This window comes from Amyelois transitella, chromosome 6 (assembly GCF_032362555.1).
Source record: "Amyelois transitella isolate CPQ chromosome 6, ilAmyTran1.1, whole genome shotgun sequence".
NCBI lineage: Eukaryota > Metazoa > Arthropoda > Insecta > Lepidoptera > Pyralidae > Amyelois > Amyelois transitella.
Window position 1 is genome coordinate 4,609,553 of NC_083509.1, and position 26,284 is coordinate 4,635,836.

General features: G+C 34.2%; 3 protein-coding genes across 4 annotated transcripts; 1 reads left to right on the forward strand and 2 right to left on the reverse strand.

The window, feature by feature from the left end:
- Window positions 1-216: 216 nt before the first annotated feature.
- LOC106131162 (splicing factor YJU2) lies at window positions 217-3,589 on the reverse strand. Its single transcript, XM_013330161.2, has 5 exons — window positions 3,422-3,589; window positions 3,119-3,331; window positions 2,294-2,468; window positions 1,683-1,860; window positions 217-662 (listed from the first exon to the last, which is right to left on the reverse strand). The coding sequence occupies exons 1-5, from the start codon at window positions 3,443-3,445 to the stop codon at window positions 302-304; spliced, it is 951 nt and encodes a 316-aa protein (XP_013185615.1). The 5' UTR covers window positions 3,446-3,589; the 3' UTR covers window positions 217-301.
- Window positions 3,590-4,105: 516 nt separating this feature from the next.
- On the reverse strand, window positions 4,106-15,126 carry LOC106131046 (filamin-A-interacting protein 1). The gene is made up of 19 exons (XM_013330034.2): window positions 15,120-15,126; window positions 14,409-14,515; window positions 13,994-14,098; window positions 13,075-13,155; window positions 12,653-12,703; window positions 12,490-12,556; window positions 12,299-12,402; window positions 11,549-11,726; window positions 10,973-11,118; window positions 10,737-10,867; window positions 10,225-10,375; window positions 7,968-8,150; window positions 7,604-7,719; window positions 6,376-6,623; window positions 5,897-6,021; window positions 5,675-5,796; window positions 5,475-5,586; window positions 5,013-5,252; window positions 4,106-4,903 (listed from the first exon to the last, which is right to left on the reverse strand). Exons 1-19 carry the CDS (start codon window positions 15,124-15,126, stop codon window positions 4,106-4,108), a joined length of 3,072 nt encoding a protein of 1,023 aa, XP_013185488.2.
- An 862-nt stretch (window positions 15,127-15,988) lies between these two features.
- LOC106131047 (cingulin) lies at window positions 15,989-25,144 on the forward strand. 2 transcript variants are annotated; one of them, XM_060944663.1, is made up of 21 exons: window positions 15,989-16,116; window positions 18,769-18,905; window positions 19,159-19,212; window positions 19,342-19,392; window positions 19,481-19,598; window positions 19,679-19,708; window positions 20,560-20,921; window positions 21,108-21,330; window positions 21,593-21,723; window positions 21,876-22,006; window positions 22,110-22,263; window positions 22,358-22,540; window positions 22,612-22,727; window positions 22,808-23,043; window positions 23,120-23,256; window positions 23,402-23,520; window positions 23,606-23,717; window positions 23,791-23,922; window positions 24,050-24,157; window positions 24,503-24,711; window positions 25,041-25,144. In XM_060944663.1, the coding sequence occupies exons 1-21, from the start codon at window positions 16,080-16,082 to the stop codon at window positions 25,057-25,059; spliced, it is 2,799 nt and encodes a 932-aa protein (XP_060800646.1). In that variant the 5' UTR covers window positions 15,989-16,079; the 3' UTR covers window positions 25,060-25,144. The 2 variants fall into 2 exon arrangements, with proteins under 2 accessions (XP_060800646.1, XP_060800647.1); XM_060944664.1 differs by lacking the exon at window positions 19,159-19,212.
- The last annotated feature ends 1,140 nt before the right edge of the window (window positions 25,145-26,284 follow it).

Consider the following 26,284-nt stretch of genomic DNA (forward strand, 5'->3'; position numbering starts at 1 on the left):
GTATTATTAAATCAATTCAGGATTTCCGGACGATATAATCGCCCCACAGAAGTTTTACATCACTATACCAGCAGCGAAAAGCGCAGTCAGCAAAAGATACTATGTCGAAATATTCATATGAACTGTTAAATAGCATAATGTACTCCTAAATAGCATTGAAAATATGTTTAAGGCATTTCCATTGAAAATAAATTAATCAGAGACATTAAATACTCATTAAGTTTCTAGAATAAAAATATAAAATACCTAACTTTATTATTTTACTTATTTTAAACTTAATTAACAAAATAAATACCACTCACTATGAATCACTGTCACTTCCAGAATAGTCTGCCAACAATGATAGTCCAGAAGGCTTTGGAATTTCTATACTGGGCTTTACATTCTCTGTTGTGGACGCATCTGATTTTGAGGTAGCTGCAATTTTCCCTATTTCAGGTGGTGACTCTTTCTTCTTACTTCTGACCAAATTAGCCATTGCAGATTTCTTTGATAAAACTCCAATACTTTTGTTCCATGCTTCTACCTTCTTTATTCCACTACTCTTTGGCACTACTTCTATTTTCGACGATTTCGCTGGTGGCTCATCTTTATCAACAACTTCTTCTATTATTTCTTCAGCAACCACTTTGTTTGTTGATGGTTTGTTAAATTTTACTGACCTGTAAAAGGATAAATTTAAAAATAATTAACTTCAAAATTAAGACTTGCAATCAGCAAAGAGAAAATATTTGTATTTTTGTAACGAATATACTCAAAAGCTACTGGACTTATTTTCACGAAATTTGGCGCATATATAGAATAAGACCTTCGGAAGTGACATAGGCATTTTTCATAGAATTTTACGGAAATGAAGCCGCCCGCCCGAAAGCAAGTTCTATACGCAAAATTTCAAGAATATTGCTTCAGTAGATAACGCGTGACGAGACAACAAACAAACAAACTTTTGCATTTATTATATTAGTTGGGATCCACAAAACAAATAAAAAAGTAGAATAACCATATCGGAAAATAAAAAATATCTGTGCTGCGCGGCGTGGTAGGTACCCCGCAAGCCATGCCTCTCTTCCTTGCAGCGTCGTAATTGCAGCGTCATCACGCGCCGCGGCGCGACAATTTTATATCGGTGTTATTTTTAAATTGTTATATCTTCTAAGATGTTCATTGAAATTAAGTGATGAAAATTTTTTTTAGATTATTTCAAGAGGAATAATTCTTTCATACATATATTTTTGGTATTGTGAACCGTATTTGCAGCGCACGCAACGGAAGCCCTCAAGGATGAATGACTTTCCCCGTTTTTTTCACATTTTCTTTTATTTATACTAATATTATAAAGCTGCAGAGTTTCGAATTGAAAAAATCTTTTTGCGTTGAATAGACCATTTATCGAGAAAGGCTTTAGGCCGTGTAACATCACGCTGCAAATATAAGGAGCAAAGAAATAATGGAATATGTGAAAAAAACGGCGAAAATTATTCATCCATGAGGACTTCAATGATGCCCAAAATAACTATTCCACGCGGACGAAGTCGCGGGTACAGCTAGTTAAATATAAACTTTTGGCTAATTCTAAACTGGATGGTTCAGAAATTAGAGAACTAAAAAACATAAACAGATCCATGTCTATGTTTATTATAAATAAAATCATTGTGAAGTGTAAACAGCTAAGGAATTGTTACTTGATGAACTCATCATCTTCTTTCTCCTCCCGTGCTCTCCTTTCATCGGCCGTCTCAGGTTGGTACTGTTTAAGCATTCCCTCGTAGTCAACAGCGCGTTGGCGACGGTTCAACTCCTTTAATTCTTCTAGACTTTCTAAGAGCTCTATCTCTTGTCGTGACTGCTCTGTTCTGTATTCTGGAAATATAGTTCATAAGATTGATTAGGTTTGTTTGTAGCTCTTACTATATTTATTTATTGTGATATTTCTTATCACTCATTGAAGAGGGTATTGGAATAGTATTGTAACATTTTTTCAATTAGTCATTTTTAGCTTCTTAGGAAAATATAGACTACTATATAGACTGTTATTGATGGAAATAGAATGTGCAAATTTAATTCTTAAAAAAAAATATTTATTTCTCTTTAGGAAATAAGGTAAGGAACTGCTTTTTTTTACTGTTTAGTAATTCAGTAGCTATTCGCTTTTTTTTTTTTGGAGTTTTGACTGGCAAGCCATTGCTCCATTTACCAAGTATAATGATTAATCTTCCACAGACTATCAAAATTTTGATTTGATTCTTACATGTCAGATTGATGAAAGCATATAAAAAATGGGCAATGTGTATACCTAACAACTTCATAGGGTTGTTAGCCTCTTCTTCCTTCTGTTCCTCTTCCTCCCGCTTCGCCTGCTCCTCAGCCAACTTAAGTGCCATAAAATTTCGTGTAGCCCCTGCCTCTATTTCATAGTCTGTGTTCTTGGGATCTGTCTTAAATGATATCTCCTGCAGACATCTTGTACACTAAAATAATTATCAACAATACTGATAAATTGTAATTTGGAATATGATAACAAACACTGTATATTTTTGTATGCCACAATCAATCATAACCAAAATTGTGTAACAAGATGATGATGATATAAGGTTCATCAGAATTATACATACATACAAATAATCATAGCTGTATGGCTTAAAGATGGAATTGAGATTCAAATAGTGACAGGTTGTAAGACTATCACCTACAAGAACCTCAATTTTATTTATATAATATATACAATTTATAAGAATAATATTTGTGTAAATTTAACAGATCAGCCTACAAGCAGTATAATTTGTATTATATTATTTTATCAAATTATTCAACATTCTAAACTAGATGTGGCCCACTACTTCATATCCCGTAAGTGTGTCTAAGCCAAATACATCAGCAAAAACCTCATCGAAATCAGATTCATTTTTAATTAAAGAGAGAACAAACATACTCTCTTTAAATTGAACTCACGTTCTCAAAATCATATATTTGGCTTGTTTTGGTCATACACAGATTGGTAAAGGATATTTTTACATGGTTATGTGGTCTTAAAGACGTATAGGTATCTTGTAATTTTCGCTACCAAGAATTCAAACTAAGTAATTTCTAGCTTATTTTTAATTCAATAAAAACTAATTACCTTTATATAAAACCTATAAATTCTTATACCAAGATAGTCTTCATTTTCCACATCTTCCTTCCTAGCATTAAATTTCTTCCCTTTGTATATATATTCGCCACAAGTAGCACAACGCATGTTGAAAGGAGCCATAAGACGTACTGTATATTGGCGATTTTTCGCCAGTTTCATGCGAGGGATTTTGGACGGATCGAAGTCCGGTGGATAGTATTTCTGGAATGCGAAACAATGATATTAAAATAATTAAAATGCTGAAGTACATTTTTGTAATTTGACAAACATGTTTAAGGTTATGATACTTACGTTTAACACTTTTCTCTCCGACATTGTGGATTATATTAACAGTTAAATAATTATAATAACAAATAAATATTAGAACAATACAATAATTTCTGGTAATATTAACTGGTTAATTCGATTTTTCAACTGTGTTCTTTTGGGTAGGTATTTTGCTTTGTTAGTTGGTCGTCTCATGACTTTGACATACATGACTTTTTTTTTCAATATCTTGTGGACAGGCAATGGGATCTGCGCGTACAGCCATTATCTGCCGTTTAATTTTCGAATTGATCAACAAATTTGATATTTTTCGCACACCGTGATGCGTAATAGCTGTGGGTGCTTTGTGCTGTGCAGAATAGGAACCTAAGTATTGTGTAGACTAAACTACACTTCAGATAAATATTTCACAAAGTTACTTAACTTCTTCAAACATTTATCTGAAGTTAAAGCTGTTCTAGTAGTAGTAATAGCTAGTTGACTAGTTCACAATAATCTTTGTGATTTTTATTAGTTAAGGAAATACGAATTTCACGACATATTTAGTTTCGGTATTGATGTCCATTACGAATAAAAATATACACACAATACACCTATGAGTCAAAACTAGAATATAAGGCAGCTTTTTTATTATATTTTTCATAACAACTAGGCAACTGACACAAACGACACTCGAAACATGAACTTTTCGAACAAAAGCGAGACAATTCAAAGTCTATGTCCAGCTAATTTGAACATTTTATATTTCTTGTCTTCTTGGAGTTTATCATGGGAAAATAATCCTAAGTTTCTAGATAAAATATTTACTTTAGGAGATATTTCTGGCATAGCACCCTTGAAAGGTTTAAAATCCTTATCTACAGGCGACTTTCCATAAACTTTCACACCAATTTCTTTTTGTGTTTCTATACTGGTGATGGCTTTTTTACGATCAAGGTTGTCGCCAACGTATTCATCTGCATTTGAGGCTAAATGTGGGGCGTGTTTACCAAAATGTCGAATAACTGTGTTTGTAGGTACAGATATATTTTCTGTATAAAGTGGAGGTTCTCCATCAACTCTTTCGTATGTGTTTCGATTTTTACGGTCAATGCAATTATTTATGTTTCGCATATATTCCCTGTCTTGTAAATTTGAATGTGTTTCTATAGGCATGCCGAGTTCATTCTCAAGAATTTTTATTAAATTATCTAAGTTGTCTGAGGGGGCATCTATGTCCTGCTGACGTTTTTTGCTGATATAAAATGATTCATATTCTTGAATTTTACTTTCCAATACAGCAATTTTTTCCTGATCTTTTCTTTTTTGTGCATTGACTTTTTGTGACTGATCTTCTAAAGATAAAATAATAGTTTCCAGTTGTGATATTTGAACATTAGCTTTGTGTCTTTGGTCTTCTAGAGTAACTATTATTTTTTCGAATTCTGTTATTTGTTGTTTTCTTGTTTCTAATGAAGTTATAAGCTTGTCTATTTCTGTATTCTTTTTTACAAGTTGTTGCTTGAGCTACAAATACAAATAAATTAAATAATATTTATTAAGCGCATTAGGTTCGCTCCGAATCTTTATAGCAAATTTTGTAAAAAAAAATTAAGAAGTACTTAGTAGAACTTACTTCAGAATCGGCGTGAGTTCTTAATTCAAGATTATTTCGTAACATATTAATGATTTTCGCCTGTTCATCATCTTGACCCGACAGCATCTTTATTATATCATTCTTCTTCTCCAATAGCAAATCTTTTTGCGCAAGGTTTTCCGTTTGGCGTTCCAATTCCAAATCTTTATTTTGCAAAAGTTGTACCAATTCCTCTTTTTGGCGACTTGCTTCTAGCAATTTTTCCTTTTGTTGATTGACCTGTATGTAGTAGGTGATTTATTAAATTTGAGCAGCTATAATACTTACAAATATACTATCACGTCTTTATTCCTGACGGGGTAGACAAATTCAACAGTCTCGAAATTACTAAAAGGATTCAAATAGTGGCAGGTTGCTATCTAAAACACAGCTACCTAACATTCGTTTTTTAAAATTAGCATCAGATCAAAATATAAAAAATTAAGGGCCAACAAATATTACCATTTCACATAAATCACTAATATTTTCAAAATCGCCAAAATCTTCTTGTAAACGACTAAGCTGATTTCTTAAAGCTGCAAGTTGTTCTTCATACGAATTCAGTTTATACTGCCTAATAATGAAAAAAGGGTCATTAATAAATTTAAGAAACAATAAACTGATCTATCTTCTACAACTTGATAAAGCACTTATTAACTTACTTGTCACTTATCTGTTGTTCCAATTGTATTTTATTTTGTTGTAATTCCTTAATACATTCTTCTTTGGAGATTAAATCACTTTTCAAACTCTCTTGCAAAAGTTGTGATTCGTTATTCATTTGCTAAAAAATATTAAAAAGACCATAGTTACTTTGTTGCACGCAAAAAAATAGTATTATCTAGCGAGTTAAATATGTCTTGCGTCAATAAATGCAGAAATACCTCTAATTCCTTTATCCTTTCGTTATATGTCTCAAGCTTGTTATGGTAATCTTCAATTTCATGTTTCGCAATATGGAGAGCGACTTGTGTAGATTCTAATTCTTCCTGCCAGTTATGAGCATTACCTAAAACATGTAAAGTTTTATTATAAGTTACAAATTTAATACAAAATAATATGGTGTGGTTCCAGAACTTTAGAATAGGACCACTCTTACTCACTCTCTTAACTAACTACGGCGCTTAGGGAATAGCCTCATTGATCTGGAACATCTTTTACCAGGATTCACTTTGGGTTTGGTTTCCCTGAAAAGGTCTAAGAGAGAAAAGAACACAGAACCTGAATTTGGAGCAAATTCAAAACGCAACCTAGGCTCCCTTACAGAGATGTGAGGATGTAACCGGAATTTACGCAAGGAGTAAGAAGAAGTCATATAAAACCGAGATCTGGTTAAACTTATAATTATGTCATTGATACTTACTTGACATTTCTTCATTATCTTGTATCTTTTTCTGTAAGTCTTTGCATTTCAATTCAGATTCAAGCAGCTGAGCACATAATGATGATATCTTGTCTTCTAACTTTTTCTTTTCATTAATCTCCAGCTGGTATCTTTCATTCGTCTCAATCAATTTAATCACATTGGTATTCATTTCACTTTTCAAATTTTCTAGCGATTCATTATAATAAGCGGACAATTCTTCAATACGCTTTTCTAATTGTTCTTTTCTAAAATACAATTATTATCAAGTAATGTAAATATTGAACGTATAATTATTTTAGGCTTCTATGATTACCTATAATAATTTAGAAAGGTTAACGATTAACCTCGTGCTGCTTCAGAGAGATGAGGACGAATGCCAGGGGGAAATATTATTATATAATTTAGAGGTACATAATTAAATCCATCATTAACCCATACATATGCATTATGACAAAGGAACAGTCGATGGCCTCACTAACCAAATTTGTCGAATACATTTACACCAATTTAAAAGATCTCAATGGGGACATCGTACCACAATAATATAATATAATAATAAATAATGATAATATATATATACACATAAAATAATATATATTAAAAAAAATCATATCTATAAATATACAAACTCATATATAAATATCATAAACCATTTGCGTCATCACATCACAAAAATATTGGCAACCTGGCTTGTAGATGCATCAAATAGCACACAAACCAGCAAGCTAAAGAAAAATCCATTTTACTCAAAGGAAAAAACAAACCCAACGTGAAACAAATAAAATAAATAAAAAAAAAAACCATATATATGAACATTTCAGTCTTTTTAAGAATGTACCTGTCTACCTCGTACCTAATGGATAAAGACGTGATTCTATCTTCTTCGTCTTCCGGCTATACTTCCGGTAGTATCCTCTGGAGTGGAGCCCAGGGTTAGCTCTTCACCATAGATTCTGCATTGGATGCGTCAGGTTTTTACACGAAGAGACTCCCATCTCACCTCCGTTATCTTTGCAGAGGTTATCTTTTTACCTAACTCGTATTCTCTACTCTCTGAACGTGCAGGTTTCTTCACGATATTTTCCCTCACCGTTAGAGCATCGGTTAGTAATTAAACTAATGTACATAACTCCTTACTGATTCGACCACCGACGCTCTTAAAGATGTGATTCTATGTATGTATTTAATTAAAAGCAAATAAAGATATAATGATAAATGCACTTACTCCGCCTGAAGCTTTCCACGAGCGTCTGCTATATCCTCTAAATGGGCAGTGTTCTCTTTAATCGATTCTGTCAATTTGCTTAATTCTTTATCAAAATCAGCTTGTACCTTTTGGTTCTGTAGTTAATTGGAATATTTTATGTTTAACTGTTTTTGGAAAGTATTTCTAAAGATTTTAAATACAGATTTTACTCTGAATAAATGTGATGTTAATCACAGCAAGACTGTTGAATGAAAACAATAATATTCCAAAATATTCACAAAGGTGGCGAAAGTTGAAATCACTTTAAGACATTTTTGAATCTTTGAAAATGGGGTTATTCACTTATTGTTTTTGAGTAATTACCTACATATAAATTATGTACCTGCTCGTGCAAGTGCTGTACTTTCCTCTCGAGTGTTCTATTTTGCGCCCGGGATTGCTCTAACGTGGCCTCTAGTTGGGACGCCCTTTCTATGTTAATCTTCACCTGGCCCTCCGCTCTTAACAATCTTTCTCTCATCACCATCTTCTTACATTTTTCCTCTTTCAATTCCTTCTCTAACTCCTAATAATAAAAAATAAAAAGTTTGTTTCCGAGAACTTTGATACCGAAAATCATGCTTTTATTGTCTGTGAAGATTTCTTATAAAATTTGGAATGGAGAGCTATTAATTATAATATACTATAACAGAAACATGGCATTTTCGGGGGCAACAGCCTGCCTCTAGCTTTAGCTATTTGCCTAGTAACCAACTTATCTGTGCAGAATTTTTAGTAGATATGTACCTAGTGATTACGCCAGGTTCATATACGCTGCTCTTAAAATAACTAAATTATTTATTCCATAGATTCTGAATGAGAAATAAGTACGGTCGCGTTCATAATTGCAGTCATAGTTCGCAAAACTTTATAGCTTGCACCGCTGCTATCACTCACACATTCATACAAATAACACAATAAACAACAAGCGGTGAACCGTTGGGTAACGCGCCATCAAGAAGAGGGTAGTGTAAAAAGTCGACCGCGCAGCGACCGTCGTCCGCTAATCAACACAGCGACACGCCACACAGCGGAGATCCATGGTGGAACAGTACGAAAATAATGGTTTCATACCGACCAGAATATTTGCGGAACAATTCGACACATCAGTGGTTACTGCTCGTCGAGTTTGCATCGTGAGGGCTACACCACAGACAGCCAGCAAGAAAGCCGTATTTATCCGAAATAAATAAGCAAAGACGTTTAGAATTTGCTCGGCAGTATTTGGATTTTGACTGGAAAAAAGCGATATTTACGGACGAAAAGTTCGTTTATGTCATCACAACACGGTAGGCTTCATTTATGGCGAAGAAATGCAACTCGGTATGAAGAAAAAATATTGTGCCAAATATGGAGTCTGGACACATATCTGTAAATATGTGGGGCTGGATGAGTGCTGCTGGACCTGGGGAACAGGTGTGGAAAGCAAGACGCGCTACAGCTGCTCATTATGTGCAAGTGCTGCAAGAAACCATGTTACCAACTGTGCGGTGTATTTATCCGATTGATGATATGCCAACAATATCATTTGTGCAAGACAATTGCCCTGTGCATCGAGTCCATATAGTGCGTGAAAGGTTCTGCCAATTTATATTAAAAGTACTAATTACTTGGATAGTATTTTAAGGACAGCTTCAATATCTTTTCTTTATGAAAACGAATAATTAAGCTGTAACCTTAATAACAGGAGATAAGTGGATAATACAATTAGTGTAATATATCAAATATGTATAGCTTTATATAATCATCAATATCTATATGTAATTAAACTATAGGTAGGTAAACTGTTTCAATAAAATTTACTAATTTTAATTATTGAATGTTTTATTTTGCTCCCTCTTCTTTAATATTTCTTGCTGATTTCCGTGTTTGAAGACACGGGTATTGTAATTCTTAGATATCAGTTAGTTAGTTAGTCAGTCAGTTACTTAGTTCAAATGGCATCTTGAAACATTAAAAATTGTCAGTAAAAAAACAAAAAATAATCCTTGAATAACTTCGGAATCCAAGTAACGCTAGTAACTAGTAACAAGCGAGTGTGAGCAAGCGAGATTATCAAATATATCTTAGATCTCACTTGCTCACACGAAGTAATAAAATTGCTACCCAATAACTTTCAAAGGAACCACTACCTATGTAAGGGTCGTGTGCAGACAAACTTTCAACCTTATTGAAATGACATAAGTCTTGCAGTCGCAGGCTTCCCTCTATAGGCAAATCTTATGCAAATAATGAGAGACGACGATATCTCGATCGACAATTATCGGGGCCAGTTCGGCCATCGTTGATTACCATCTCTTTCTGTTTTGTTATGTTATATGTCATAGAATAATAAACTGTTTTCCTTAGTAATCATTAGTATTAAAGACCGTATTCATTTGAAGGAATATTTATTCTTTTTAAATATGCATGTGTGTGTGTATCTAGTGGAACCACAGTGCACGCTATTTTAACCCGTAAGAATTTTAAAACTATGACTGCAGATATGAACGCGATCGTACCTACATATAGTTGAGACAAAAATATCGCCATCATTTTCGTTAGGGTTATCTTAGGTTAGACTACTAAAAATGATCTTAATATTTATGTCCACGACTTACTTCGACTCTATATTTATTGTGCTGAGACTTGAGATGATCGGCAGTTTGTAATTGTTTCCTCAGTTCCTCGTTCTTCGCATTCATCTCCGACAGTGCACAGATCCATTCCTCTGCCCGAAGTTGCAAAGCTATTGTCTCATTCATGCTTTTCCTGGTATGTAAAAAAAACTTTTTGTTTGTGAAAGTTAAGTATGTAGGTGCGAATATTGATGGTATAGGTACGTTTTGCCCGCAGCATCATTCTCGCTCACTTTGGCTCGCTAATATTGTCATTTATCGCAATTCCTACGAGAACAATGATTTTCTCGGAATGAGAGGTCACAAATAAAAAAAATAATTTCCCATCTAGATAAGATTCGTACTGCTTGCCTAAATACATATATGATTTGGTTTAATGTTTATTATAATGTTTAATTACTTCTTGTATTTATGAAAATTATGAGTATCTAATGAATACGAATAATAACTAGAACTACTGGTTACGGTAAGTATTTTTCATAAATAATTTATACCTTATGATATCCACAATTTCATTGAGTTCATTATAGAACTCAGTTTTTATTTGATTTAAGTTGCAAGAAAGCATCTCATTTTCTGCATTAAACTCGTTCAATTTCTTTGAAAGTTTGCTCATACTTATACACTGAAAATAATTAAAAATTGTCACCCAAGTCAATGCAGATGTAAAAGTAACTATAATGTTAAGGTGAGTAACGTTACGTTGAAATATTGTTAAAAATAAACTCACCTTTTCTTGTCTTCTGAGAGTCTCGAACCAATCAATAATTTCTTTTCTCTTTGTCAAAGTCTGTTCACAATTTGTCACTAGTTTAGAGGGCAAATTGTATAATTTATTTACATTTAGTAGTGGGGTTTGAGCTAATCGTTGTACGTCTGAAAATATTTAGTAAGATAAAAGTAGAAGAAATTATTTAGTAGAAATAATTATATTTAAATATCATAATATAATTTTCGCGATCAATTTAGTGCTATTAAGCACTAAATTGATCGCGAAAATGATACGTTTTTGATTTTTTAAATCTTTCTGTGACGTAGTCGTACACTGTTGCGCGATTAAATAATATACAGTCATATTCGTCAACTCGTTTATCTTTATTTTTAAAATTTTAAAATAACACCTAGCTGAATCCTCAGTGGTTGAAGAACATAAACACTATGATAGCGTATTCCTGATTACATTTTCTGCTCCGATATTTCACCTAATTTAGATCCCCCAAAGATAATCTATAGTGATTGAACTTGAAAAATCCATTCCAAATAATAGGATTTTAGGAGGGCATTTGAATTGGCTTAATTCACTTGCCTTGCTCTTGGACCTGTCCATCAGAATTAGCACATAGCTGCAGCAGCTGTCCCGGAGACAAATTGGACACGTTCATGATTCGCAGGTCGTCAGCTGGAGGCAGTATTGCTTTTTGACCAAACACTGACATCTTTTGGTGGATGTCTCTCAGACATGCGTACACTTCCAAAAGATATCTCTGTTTATGAAAAAAATATACTTATAATAGGTATTCGGTTCAGTCTATATTAAACCAGCTTACCCGTAGCTTCGCCCGCGCGACCACCTACAAAAAATCGCAAATCACGCGTATTTTTTTTCTTGGGATGAAAAATACCCTATGTCCTTCTCATAATTACCTTTATATACTTACGCAAAATTTCAAGAATATCGGTTCCGCTGATTGTTTCAATAGTTAACGCGGGAAGGGACAACAAACATTACTTTCACATTAATATTAATGTAATATTAAATAGTTGAGATTGTCTGTTCAAATTTCATTTATTTTTTAACGGGAACTCAACTCGAATAGAAACCTAATCCATGGACTAAAATAATTTAAATGATGACTTTCGTATTAGCGACGTAGTAGGTTGTCCTATGTTGAGTTGTAGTTATACGATTTAACACTTATTATTCTAAATTTAGATCTATTACTTTGCGTATGAATCAATAACAATCTAGTCTCACTAGATTAATTAGATTGTTATTTATTCATTTGATTCACTTAAAATCTAATCTGATTTAAAGTGAATTTTTGTAAAGATTTACCTGTCGTCCCACTAGTTCAGATTTTAACTTCTCAAAATGAATAAGTTTTTCTTCCCATTTTATTTTTAATTGCATGGCCCTGTCGCTGGGAGATGTTATTGATTCTGAAAATATTTTCATTCTTGGTAACAAATAATAATTTTAAGAAACAAACAATATCAATTACAAGCTTATGAATAATATTCAAATACCTAAGTCATCCCCATAACCGAATTCACTTTGACGTACTTCTAACTCTTCACATTTTTTTATTGTTTCCTGAAAATCGCATTCTTTAAGTGTCTTCATAAAATAACGAATATATAGATAGTACTGTTATACAGAAATGGGTGATGCTATTATTAATTTATATACCTGGTCTGGAAGGTCATGGGCGTTCTTATTACTTGTCCTTCCATGTGCCTTCTGTAAATATAAATTATTATTACATACATACACGTCACATTATTACATACATACAATCACGTCTATATCCCTCGCGGGGTAGACAGAGCCAACAGTCTTGAAAAGACTGAATGGCCACGTTCAGCTGTTTGGCTTTATGATAGAATTGACATTCAAATAGTGACAGGTTGTTAGCCTGTCGCCTAAAAGAAGAACCCCAAGTTTATAAGCCTATCCCTTAGTCGCCTTTTACGACATCCACGGGAACGAGATGGAGTGGTCTAATTATTTTTTTCTTGGTGCCGGGAACCAAAGCAATTAATAAATTATTATTTATGAATCATAATATCAATATTGAAAATACGTTTTAATAAAAGTAAAATAAATCGAACCGCAGCAACGGGAACTGTAATAATTTGTCTGGTCTTGTTTATAACAGTCTCGTTTACTCTTTTTGGTATAGTTGACGGTCTCTGAAAGTAACATATTAAAAATGAAACAAAAAAAGCAAAAAAATATGAGCGTTCCCCCGACAAGAAGTCTACGACGATACGAGATTTCTAAAAAATATTACTTAATACATACTACGGTAGCAAGATTGAGTTTCTTTTATTATTTCTTACTTTTTTAAGGGAACTTTTTGGTCAGTGGTTTTCTTATTTATATTTAATTTAATTTTTATTTCATTCTTTTTATAGATATATATTATTCTGTATGTTCTTGAAGCGACTCCTGATATATTTATAGATATTTATAAATATTCATGCAATAAAACCACAGGATTGCTTGGACACGAATGCCATGTAGGTATTTTCAAGATGCGCGCGCATGGGACGCCGCACCACAGATAAACAAGAAAGAGTTTGTATAACATTTCATACTTCTTTGAACATATATATCACTCTCGTCTGATCTCTCGTCAAACTTTGCCTGGGAACCTAACTCATGTTGGATCATGATGACAAATCCAGCGCGTCAATATGCAGGTTTCCTCACGATGTTTTCCCTCACCATAAGGGCATTGGTTATCACTCAAACAGAAAAGAGTCATTAGCCGAGGTGGGATTTGAAGCTGTGGGGGCAAATCAAAAAACACGCATTGCGTGTGTGCGCTTACATTTTAGCTGTGGCATCTTATAACCATTCGATCACCGACGCTCCTAGGAAAACCTTGATAACATACTTTAATGAAATTGGCCCAATTTCGATGAAATATTAGATCAAGAGATCAGAATTATCACTGGTCGTGGCAGGTGAAATGTTGCCGGTTTCTAAGTAGGTATGTATGTTTGTAGTATAATAATTGCTTACTTGTAACCTATCCTTTTCGAACCGCATTGTACGATGTGTAACGGCGAGAGGTTGCCTGCTGACAGTATCATCTTTTGCTCTATTGGCGGACTTCGGGCGTGGAAGCTAAAATAAAAAGCTATATAAATGTTTCATTCTGAAGTTAAATGAAAAAAACTGAAAACAATTCAAAGGAAAATATTGAGATAGCATTTCAGATTTTATTGTGGGCGAAATGCTTTATTTATTCAGCCTAAAGTGTCTGCATTTTACACACCTTTGCATTTAAGGGCTAACTTTTATCGAACGTAAATTACCTAGGTATCCAGTCTTTCCTTACTTTTATATGGTAGTAATTTTGAAGTCCTAATTTTCCGCAATAATTTAAGTATCTCTGCGTTGATTTATGAGTACGAGTATGAATTTAGAAACATACCGTATCATTGTTCTGAGTTTTTGTTCTGATGAGCGCTGTTTTTGTCCTATTCGGTGGAAGCCTTTGTGGTATGCGACATTTGACACCGCCTCTAGACTCTACACTATCTAAACAATATAAAATTATGTTATAATGTAAAGCTACCCACTTTGGGGTATTTAAAACTAGCTTTTGCGCGGGACTTCTCTATCGTGGGAAATTTCAGAAAAAAAGAGAGGCATTTTACTTCCGATCTTTGCTAAATTTCGTGAAAACCAGTCCAGTAGTTTTTAAGTTTATTTGTTAAGTTCTAAACATACAAAAATACATTTTTTTTCTCTTTGATTAGTGATTAGGACAGAGCTACTATTGCAATGTTAAGGTTTGAGCCTAAAGTACACGTGTACACAATTATCACAGATATAAAATAAGATCAGTATAGGTAAGTACCTAATTGAATTTTAAGAATTCGTATATTTTAAAAATTATAAATTCTATATTTTTTTTTAAATCATCATTATCCTTTTGATGTGAACCTATGTTAATGAGCCTGTATTAGCGTCTGTTGTGATAAGAGTCTTAAGAGTGTGGGGGTCAGTCGGGACACGGGAATCGCTTAACATTAACATAACAACGAAAACCGTATTTGACAAAAAATATCCAATATAATTAGGTTTTATTTGTCTTATATCACTTCAAGATAACGTACAATTTGAGCAATGCTGATGTTACCTTGCATCCTTCTTTTCTCCTGGTTCTTTTTGCGACTTTAGTTAGCAGAACTTATAATTTGTCTATTTGCAAATTTAGACTGCATTAATCGTTAAAATCCATACCGATATATAGGCGATGCGATAATTTTACAATTTACTTCATTTAAAGTTCCTAAAAGTGAAAAGAAGATGCCTTATAAATATTCTGTGACACAAATGTGACGCCATATATGAAAAATATTTACTTAATTACTTTTTAGTTAGTTGAAGACCAGTATTTTTATTCTATATCTACCTTTTTTTTTACTTTTCAATGAAATTTTCGAATAATATAATACGACTATGCCCGCACTTGGTCCGCGTGGAATAGTTATTTTGGGTATCATTGAAGCCTCTCGGATGAATAATTTTCCCCGTGTTTTTCACATTTTCCATTATTTCTTCGCTCCTTATAATTGCAGCGTGATGTTATATAGCCTAACTAAAGCCTTCCTCGATAAATGGTCTATTCAACACAATAATTTTTCAATTTGAACCAGTAGTTTCTGAGATTAGCGCGTTCAAACAAACAAACCCTTCAGCTTTACGAGTATAATATTAGTATCCTACTGAATAACCTGTGAAAAGGTATCGGTGTTGTTAGAATCATTTGATTTTATAATCTTATTTTGGAATGTTATAAAACTAGGTATTAAAATTTTATTTTACATAGGTATATTTTCTAAAACAAACAAATTGCATAAAAAGCCAAAAGCCACCCAAAGAATGGAATCAATGAGGTGGTATGTTTGTTTTATATTTTCATAATCCCTGTCGTTGTTGACATGGTTAAATTTTATTAATTTCAAATTAGGAATCTTGGATAAGTCAGACATGTCACTCAAATAATTTTACGGGAATATAATATCAAAATTGATTACGTTATCGGCTTAACATTTTTAGAAAACTGTAATAACTTTTCCGGCAAAAGATTTGAATAATGACGAGTACTGCCAAAACACTAAAGGAAAAGCCTAGTAAGTTATATTTTGGTAAAGGAACACTACATGTATCCCAGCATGATTTAAAAATAAATAGGTAGATAACTTGGCTACAACGAGTCTATTTATTTGCACCAGGAATACTTACAGCTTTATTCTGCAAGTTCTTCCTTTGAATCGCAAATGACTACGTTATTTCTGTAAATTCGTATTGATCAAAAGGAAGCCACGGCAATCATGCGATCGTTAACCGCATTCAGATCCTATTCAGCAAGATACTAAACAATTTAGAAAATTAGGTGGGACATCATTCGTTCAGCACCACAGTCACACTTGTTGGTTTTAGAAAAGCCCCAAGTAACTTAGATTCTCATAGTAATGAAACCACACAAAACCCTTTCCTATTTACTTCGATAATGCCTGTAGATTTTTTTGTGTCAATATAAATATCTATCTATACTTATAATAAATCTGTAGAGAGGTCAATTCTGTACATGGAATATTTTTTCCAGGGGGTGATTAGTGATCGATACTGATGCCAAAAATGCAATCAGTAAAATTTTTGTCTGTCTGTCTGTCTGTATGTTCTTTATAGAAACAAAAACTACTTGACAGATTTTAACGAAACTTGGTACAGTTATACTTCATACTCCTGAGCAGGTTATAGTATACTTTTCATTACGCTATAATAAATAGGAGCAGAGCAGTGAAAGGAAATGTTGGGAAAACGGGAGAAGTTACTTGATTTTTTAAGCTTCCGTCGCGTGTGCAGCTTAGTGGTTAAAGATACAGCAAAACCATGTACAACGGAAATATTCTACATAAAATTATTAAAAAAATATCCCAAGACAGCATAAGTCTATCTTTTATGGTTGACTCACAATAACACGTGTAATTCCTAATAGTAAAAAATTCAAAAAAAAATCCTAAAAGTAGTAATTAATAATAGCAGTTCGGAGATTTCTGATTATATTTCTTTACTCTGATGTTTATAATACCAATAACACTCACACTCATTCGTAATTCTTATAAATTAATATTACTTTTCAATAAAAAAAGAATCATCGAAATCTGTATAGAAACACCAAACTTACACGTGAAATAAAATACCCTAACAAGCCATCGCGCGTAACTACTGAATCATGATATAAGGATTATTTTTGCGTAACGGTTGCCGCCCTCGACGCGGCTAGCGGCGGCAGGGTATAAAAGGGGCAGGAGGCGAGCGCAAGCTTCATGACCAAGGCAGCCAGGGGGAGACTTCACACAGTTCTCTCCTCCAGCCTCGCCCTGAGGACGAAGCTCGGGATCTACCAAACGTACGTCTGACCCCGCCTCACGTACACGGCCCCGGCGTGGTACGCATTCTGCTCTGAGACCAACAGGAGAAGACTCAGAAGCCCAAGAGAACCAAAGTCTCAGAGCAGTCGTCGGAGCCCCTCGCTACGTGAGGAACACGACGATTCTCAGGGACCTGAAGTGGGAGATCCTAGATATTCGAGAGGGCGGATGCGTCATCACACAGCCACCTGCGTGGCATCGCGCCGCTCTACGCCCGCACTCCGGGTCGTCGGGTGAAACCCTCCCCTCGCTGCCTTGCGGCAGATGTCGTCGACCAGTGACGACGCCGCCGCCGATGGGAACTCCCAGTAAATGAAGACGTGAAAACCCAGGCCGTCACGGCCGCCCCATCGACCTGCCTACAGTCGTAGGCAGCGACGATGATGCCATTAAAGAGGGCCAAAAGCCCTGACCAATCTACTCCGACTCCCTAAGGGAGTATGGGAAGACCCGACGACGGCAAGATAGTATTGCACAGGCGTTTCAACTTTATTTTCATTTCTTTTTCTTTTGTAAGTTGTAGGTACATATTTCTGGTTATAATTCTATTAGAATATTTTTTTTTAGTTTAAATAGGCACTTAGATTTATCTATACTAATATTATAAAACTGAAGAGTTTGTTTGAATGTGCTAATCTTAAGAACTACTGGTTCGATTTGAAAGATTATTTTTGTGTTGAATAGACCATTTATCGAGGAAGGCTTTAGGCTATATAACGTCTAGCTGCAACTATTAGGAGCGAAGAAATAATGGAAAATGTGAAAAAAATCGGGGCTTCCTTAAGGGCTTCAATGATGCCCAAAATAACTATTCCACGCGGACGAAGTCGCAGGCACAGCTAGTATTTATTAAGTTTGACTCCACTTAAAGTTCTCCGTAAGACCCAATGATTGACTGGTAGATAATGCTGCTATGTATTTTGTACAACAAAGTTTAAGTGAATGAATATATATATATAAATGATTTATGATGATTTATTATATATATATATATATATATATATATATATATATATATATATATATATATATATATATATATATATATATATATATATATTATTATATAATAAATCATCATAAATCATTTATATATATATATAATATAATAAATCATAAGCTCAGCCCTGTTTTTCTAAACTGCCATGGAAGAAGTGAAAATCTCATGTTCAATTAAGCTTATACCAGATTAAGAAATTTGCATGGAGATCTATTCCTCCACTGGCCCATGGCTAAACCAGATATGCGAGTTGAATAACTGGAGGGTTGGTTTAGCCATGAGTGAGAGATAATATGATGTATCAATACATACCTTGTATGATGCTTAATGTAATTGCCTCACTCTAGGTATCGGAGCCCCTCGCCTGCAACCTCGGCCCACCGCAGCGTCGGCCGCGCGCGCTGCTCGCAATGCCACCAACCGCAACCTCACACAACAACCCTCCCAGAGGCAATCTCCGGCTAGAAATACTACCTACCCTAAGGTCTGTTGATCCTAATCTATGTACATAAACAAATTGTTTGAAGCCAAAAGTCAACCAAATGGAAATAATTTTTAAAGCATCTGATATCAAAATTCTTGATATTGGAAATATTAAGAGAACATTAATAAGATGTTTACTTTTACGAATTCATAAAGCCAATAAAAAAATCAAATTGTGACAATAATACATTGACCAGAACAAAAAAATAAGTTTGTTATATATACGAGTATTAATAGTCGGGTTTTCTCAACAGACTAAAATTCCTACTCAGCGCCCTTTGAAATCTGATTCAAAGACTGATGTAAAGGTAACTCATATATTTTTTGTCTTATGACTTATTCTATATACTTACAGTAGGTATAAAGGTATATACAGTAGATAATGATAATGTTACAAACTCTTCTTCAGGTATACAATTATTTTTTATTAATTTCAGATAAATCCGAGTGCAGAAAGTGTGGTTGCTCCTACTTCAGATGTCTTTTCTGTAATTAAAATCCAATCATTTATTTGGCGATACTACCTTATTGCTATTCTTCAATAGCAAACGAATAATCTATTATCTGTAATTTTAGAATTCACCATCGTTTCAAGACAATACGTATCAAAATGGCCCTGAAACTATAACTGAAAATTCAAGCGATATTGACTGTAAAAATATAAATTTGCAGAATTACGACCCTGCTACATTAGGTAAATCACACAATAAGGCAATACTATAATTAGGTACTAGGTGAATTTTTTCCTCACGTTTTTATTTCTTGTTTTTACAGAGTACTCCCATCATGAAAAAGAGACATTCGGTAAGTAAATTTTAGCTTCAGGCATCTGGTTAGGAATTAAAGGCATCAAATATATCTACACTAATATTATAAAGAGGAAAACTTTGTTTGTAATGAATAGGCTGAAAAACTACTGGACCGATTTTAAAAATTCTTTCACCATTCGAAAGCTACATTATCCACAAGTAACATAGACTATATTTTATTTTGGAAAAAAATAGAGTTCCGTAATATATTTGGATTTTTCGGACACAAACTGAAAAAAATCAACCAAAAAGTTACTTATTTTGCGTACGCTGCCTAAACTACAAAAGATAGAACCATAAAATGTTTTAATTAATTGTAGATCTTATAAATATCTACAAAAAAGTCCGCGACACACTATACCTATCTATGTCGAGTGAGGCACAACAACCACATTTTTATTTAAAAATCTTGAATTTTTTTTGGTCTACATTTAAACGCGTTTTTTTTCTCATGCTATTAATCCTTATCAAAATAAATAATTTCATCAATAAGTACAGTTTATGTAGATAATATTTGGTCTTTGAATGATTAAAATTGGGCGTTTGGTTTTGAAGTTGTGGTGAAATTAAAATATTACGATTTCTGCTGCACGGCCCGGGACTGCAGGCAGAAGTGACACTTTTGCCGGGAGTAAGACTTAGTTAGCCGCTTTGCGGGCGGTCCTTTAGTTAGTTCTAATAGAGATATATTTAGTATCGGCTGTGCATCCGTGCGAAGCTGGGGCGGGTCGCTAGTTTAATAATAAATAGATTAGATACGTAATTTGGGGAGTCTTAGAATTACCTATGTTTATATCACCGTTGAGAATAGCGTCTAGCTTTGCTAACTTTCTTGTACTATTTTAGGGCCTAGCACGATAAGTCGTCCGCAAACTCCAGTGAAATCTTCTAGCAGACCACAAACTCCAAAGAGCCGGCCCCAAACGCCACGGCCTTTCAGTCGCCCCACTACGCCGAAACCACAAGCTGGAAGTCGCCCCACCACACCCGCACCACGAACCAATAGCCGCCCTACTACCCCGCGTCTGAATGCTCCGAGTAACACCAAAACACCCTCAACCACCCTAGCTTCTAATACAAGGGGTTTAACAACATTTACGAATAACCAGACAGCACTTGTAGCAAAAGAGGATGATGATATAAAATCGCTATACAATACCAAGCAGAGGCAATTTCATCGCATGAAAAAGGAATTGGACCTTAAGCAGGTAAGTAATGTACATTTTGTGAAATTTTCCGATGTGCCGAGCAACCGAATTATATTGCTAACTAACGTCTATGAAAGACTTAAGATTGCAATACAATATCTGTCTTAAAGCCACACAAGTTAACAGAGCTATTAAAAACAATCATAATAAAGCGAAATGCTACAGTAATTCAATTGTAATTTTCAGCAAGCAGTACTAGAATTATTTGAATGTCTTCGTGGTTTGCGAGAGCGCATGTCGCGCGAGGGTATTGTGTCCGGTGGCGGCGAGAGTTGTCAGCATCAGGAGCTGGTTGTGTTCAACGTGGCTGACTGGGCAGCCGACGAAGTTGCGCAACTGTGTCGCGACGCTACTGCCTCTTCCATGACCGACGGTGCTCTCGAAATGATCAACACTATTGCACCTATAGGTAAATGAGAAAAGAAGCATTTAAGAAATAATTGGCAGGTTAATTTGTTGTTCTGGTTGTGTTGTTGCTTCATTGCATTAACCAAATTGCTTTTGGTGATAAAACAACAAATACGTAGATAACTTATTAAGAAACTACTGCTATTGAATTGATATGGGATTACACCTTCCTAATCCAAAATTGATATTTTCTTTAAGTACTCGTTTTGTTTTCATTTTCATTTTACTACTTTACAAGCCGTGTTTTAAAATTCATTTTTCAGATGAAACCTCTCTAGAAGATTTGGAGGTTAAAGTGTCTAAGGTGCCTGCTCAATTAGCTGATCTATGTCTTCAGTCATTTACAGCACGTCAAGAACTAATTGACTGGGTTAAAGAACTCATCGACCGAAATGTAAGCAAATTCATCGTAACTTCATTTATGAAATAATTTGATCTGTGATAGAGTTAATGTCTGCTTTTAAATACTTACTAAGACTTAAAATTCAAAGTGATTCAATCGAAAATATTTATCAAAATTATTTTAACTCTATTGAAACCCAACAGGATATCGGAAGTAGCGAGGGTATTGAACGAATTGCTCAGTATAATGCTCAGGGGCTTGAGCTATGCGAGGCACTACGCGAATATAAGGGCAGAGCAGACATTGCTTTGGACACACTCACACAACTTTCTAAGTACATACTTCATTATTTTCAGTATTCTATTATTTCAATTTGTAATGTTTCCTTATTTTTGCTTATCTCTCTATCATCTTATTCTCAAATTTATTTTTAATAGGCGGGCAAGTAGAGAGCGGAATATGTTGATTGCAATAGGTGAGTCCCTGGTTCGCGAGATTGCACGTTTGCGTCAAGATCTAGAATCTCGTGCAATTATTGTCAGTGAAATGCGTGAAATTAGAGCTGAAACTGATACTGCCAAATCTTTAGAGGTAAGTTGCGATGAATTTTGTATTTCTTTTTAGTACTTAATACCTATTTCTTTTTTTGTCAGTACTTTCTACATCGCAATTTTAATGTCATCAGGAAGTACGTCGCGAGTTGGATGAAGAACGAGCTGCGAAGCAAGTAATGAAAGAAAAGCTTGCAAACTCCGAGTCACAACTCCGTCAACTTCGCATTCGTGTCACCAAAATGGACCGCCAATTACGTGAATCGGAGGCCAGCATCTCTAGCCTTACCGGGACTGTTAAAACTTTGGAAGATCAGGTAAGGAATAATTTTTTTTATTAAATTTACTATGAAATATGATTTTAATTTAAAACGAAACTTTATTTTAGAGTCGGCAACGTGAGGTTCAACTTGAGGCTCGTGCAAGAAAACTTAAAGAATCGCTGAAGACAGGTGAACTAGCTAGTAGTCAAATAGCGCATCAACGAGATTCACTTCAAACAGAGTGCGTATATTTTTTATTTTAAGAAATGTTTTTTTTTTATAATATCGTAGAACACTAATCAATTCAGTTTTATTTTTCAGGATAGCGGAACTTAAAGAACAAATTGAAAATATGACGGCTCAACACAAATCGGCTGTACAAGAATTAAAGGAACAACTCAAAGCTATGAAACAAGCTTTAGAGGAACAGAAAAGCTTAACGCAAGCTGAAGTAGAGCAAAAAGAAGCTATTCATAGAGCTCTTGAAGAAAAAGATAGTGCTATAGAAGAATTAAAAGCTAAAATAACTGAACTAGAGGAAAAAATACCTCATCCAGGCACGAGTGTAGATGGTTTATATCTGTTTTATTCCTAATTGTTAGAACTGACACTCACATTATTTGAATGTTTTAGATTTACCAACTGAAAGAGAAATGGACTTATGGGCGGAACTTCAAGCTACCAAAGACACGTTGAGAATCGCAGAAGAGGAAGTGGCTGCTTGTAAACGCGAAAAAGTAAAATTTTTGGAAACTCTTACGAAAATAACGGTAATGTCATTCTTATTTTTATATAAGTATTTTTAGATCTCTCATTTTTGTACTTTTTTTTTCCTTTCAGTCTCACATACCTGATGTATTTTTTACTTCGTCGGAAAGGTAATAGTAACTGACACTAGTAAACCCTGTTTCGCAGGAGTCCGAGAACAAAGTTGGCATGCAACAAAAATTGGCTGCTGAGTTATTGAGTAAAGAAGAAATAATAGCTAAGATGCAGATTCAGACACGGGAACTGACAAAAAATATAAAACTGAAGTAATTATAGCTGATGCTTATTTAATTATAATTCTATTGCTATTGATTATGGATAACACTAAAGAAATAAAACTATTTTTTGTAGTGAACAAAAGGTCATTCAATATGAACAATATGTTCATGATCTACAGGCACACAATAAATCAATGGTGAAAACTCAGGATGGTAATGCAAGCTACCAAGAATTACAACAAGAGGTATATTCACTAAAATTATAGTTTTATTTTTGGTAAAAAGAATCTTTGTAACTGAAAGCAAAACTTTTATTAGATAATGAAGCTGAGAATGGGTCTTCTAGAAGCGGTTCATCAAAAAGAGGAATTAAATGAAATGCTAATGCAAAAGGAACAACAACTAGAAGAACAAGACAAGACATCACGTGCCCAGGCAAGATTTATAAAGGTTACTTTATCCTTCATAGTATCCGATGTACTGACATTCTTTATAGTTCTTATTTTTACTTGTCCAAATTCCATTTAACTATTGCTGATAAAAGTGAACCACGACTTTAACTTGAAGGATTGTACAGGTCCGTGAAGAGCTCATCAATATGCTGAAGAATAAGGAAACTGAACAGAGTCGAGAGTTGACTGCACTCCAACAAGACCTTGAACATCGAATGAAAATTGTAGATGAAGTGAGATAGGACCCTTTTTTTTGTTCTATTATTTATTTTTTATAAATTAACAAGTACATTTATCGCTCTCAAAATGAACGAAAGACACACTGAGATGAAAATCTTATCGACATTGTATTTCTAGTTGTAATCACCGGTGTTTATCTCAGACAGCGCAGACCATACCGTGGAACGATTTCACAAGTTTGTCGGTTGGCATTTAGATGAACAAGTTTCCTGATTTTTAACAACTATAAAATCCACGAGAAATGATGGATGATCTAAATGATCTAAAAAGAAAACTTTTTCTATTTATTATAAAAAGCAGGTAAGTACTTCATGAAATTAATGAGTGAACTTTTCTAGGTCAATAAACAAATAGCCGCGAAAGCCGACGAGATACAAGAGCTGTTCACCACATTGGAGAACAAGCAGCAGCAGATTCACCGATTGGAAAAGATCGTACTGGCATTGGAGGAGCAACAGCGACGTGCGCAGGCGCAACGGACGAGGCACGAGGAGAAAATTGCCGCACTCGAACACGAACTCGCAGCGGGTGGGAATCGACGAGAACGGTAAAAAGTTTAAGAACAAAAAGAATATTTATTTGAAAGAATGCATGACAACATACAAATTACTCGTACCTAATTATTTGTTCAAAGTTCTACAAGTATGATGTCTGTCAAAATATTATATAGTAGGACACTTATGAGAACTCCTTAGTAATTATTGGAATAAAAGCACGAAAACCACGAGAGAGCCCCGAATTCTTTTCACAGCAACTAAGGCTGTTACTGTCTTTCAGACTCCAAGCTTTGCTTGTGACCTGTGACAAAAAGCAAAGTCTATTTCTAAAGATTTATCATTCTCAATAAATTGACTCAATATTTATCTTTTGTTGCAGGAAATTTCTATTCTTCTGAAAGAAATTAGCTACGAACAATAAATTTTAAATTTGCCAGTGTAGTCTGTGTATGTAAGTGCTGTTTCTTATAACTTTTTGTGTTGGTTTTGATAAAAAGTATATACCTACACAAAAATGTACTGTACTTTCCTTTTTTCATTAATCCTATCTGGAGTGAGTGAGCTTTCTTACATCTTGGGTAGATATGATTTCCAACCCATTGCAAAATAGGGTTAGGGAAAAGTAGGATCGACCAAAAACATCAGAAGAGAGTATGAACGTATAACAGAGGCTTAAAAAATTAAAAAATATTAAAATGTAGGTACTGAGAACGCTACTGGGAAAATCGCCAGGGTGGACAATTGTGACAACTAGTTATAATTGTCCATCCTGTAGTAATAAAGTAATAATGATAAATATATAAATTTGGGAATCTCCTTTTCCTAACAGCTGAACGTGGCCTGTCAGTCTTTCAAGATTACTGGCTCTGTCTACCCCGCAAGGGGTAATATAGATGTGATTATATGAATGAATGAACAATTTTTTATTAGTATTTTCTTAAATTCTTAAAAATTTTAAATTCTTAAATATTTATATATAAAATAGAAATATTATATACTAGCTGTTGCCCACGACTTCGTCCGCGTAAATTTCGAGTTGAATCTAAAAATAAAATAATTTTAATACAAAAAAAATATCTTGTTTTTGTTTGGGCTCGAACTTGGACCGCCAAAGACGCACCAACCACTGGACCATTGAGGCCGCTGCGGTGGTGTCGAAATTAAAGTAAACAAATAAACCAAAAATCTTTTTACGTGAGAATCACGCATGTTATATGCGGCAAAATCAGGATATTATCAAACTGATTTTCACTTATATTTATTTATGTTATAGTTATAATGCTGTCGTACAATGATAAATAACTTTGAATTTTAAATTTCCTTACTTATTTGCAGGCAACCTCATGCATTGAGTTCATTGAAATGACGATAACTTTTTTTTTAGTGAACCGATTTTGGTGAAACAAACTTTAAATGTTTTTCTGAGTTAAAAAAAGCAATTGGTGAAAGTTTGAAGTAAATCGGTTCAGTACTTTCGGAAATAAGCGTGATCATATCAGACAGAAAGACAGAGACAAAAAATTAAAAAAAAAAATTTGCTTTCTATTATTCATTCTAAGTGTATCCTCTATCCATTTCAGTCAAAAATAATAAATGTACAGACAAAATATTTTTACTGTATAA

Excerpts from the sequence above, each read along its gene's own strand:
- LOC106131162 (XM_013330161.2), bottom strand. The coding sequence starts at position 3,445 with ATGTCGGAGAGAAAAGTGTTAAAC. Across the intron at positions 2,469-3,118 it reads TTTATAGGTTTTATATAAAG|TGTACAAGATGTCTGCAGGA; the intron begins GTAATTAGTTTT and ends TAATTATTTTAG. Across the intron at positions 1,861-2,293 it reads CAACCCTATGAAGTTGTTAG|AATACAGAACAGAGCAGTCA; the intron begins GTATACACATTG and ends CTATATTTCCAG.
- LOC106131046 (XM_013330034.2), bottom strand. Across the intron at positions 12,403-12,489 it reads CGGTTATGGGGATGACTTAG|AATCAATAACATCTCCCAGC; the intron begins GTATTTGAATAT and ends AAATATTTTCAG. Across the intron at positions 11,727-12,298 it reads CTGAACTAGTGGGACGACAG|AGATATCTTTTGGAAGTGTA; the intron begins GTAAATCTTTAC and ends TTTCATAAACAG.
- LOC106131047 (XM_060944663.1), top strand. The coding sequence starts at position 16,080 with ATGACGAGTACTGCCAAAACACTAAAGGAAAAGCCTA. Across the intron at positions 19,393-19,480 it reads CTACTTCAGATGTCTTTTCT|AATTCACCATCGTTTCAAGA; the intron begins GTAATTAAAATC and ends CTGTAATTTTAG. Across the intron at positions 19,709-20,559 it reads TCATGAAAAAGAGACATTCG|GGCCTAGCACGATAAGTCGT; the intron begins GTAAGTAAATTT and ends GTACTATTTTAG.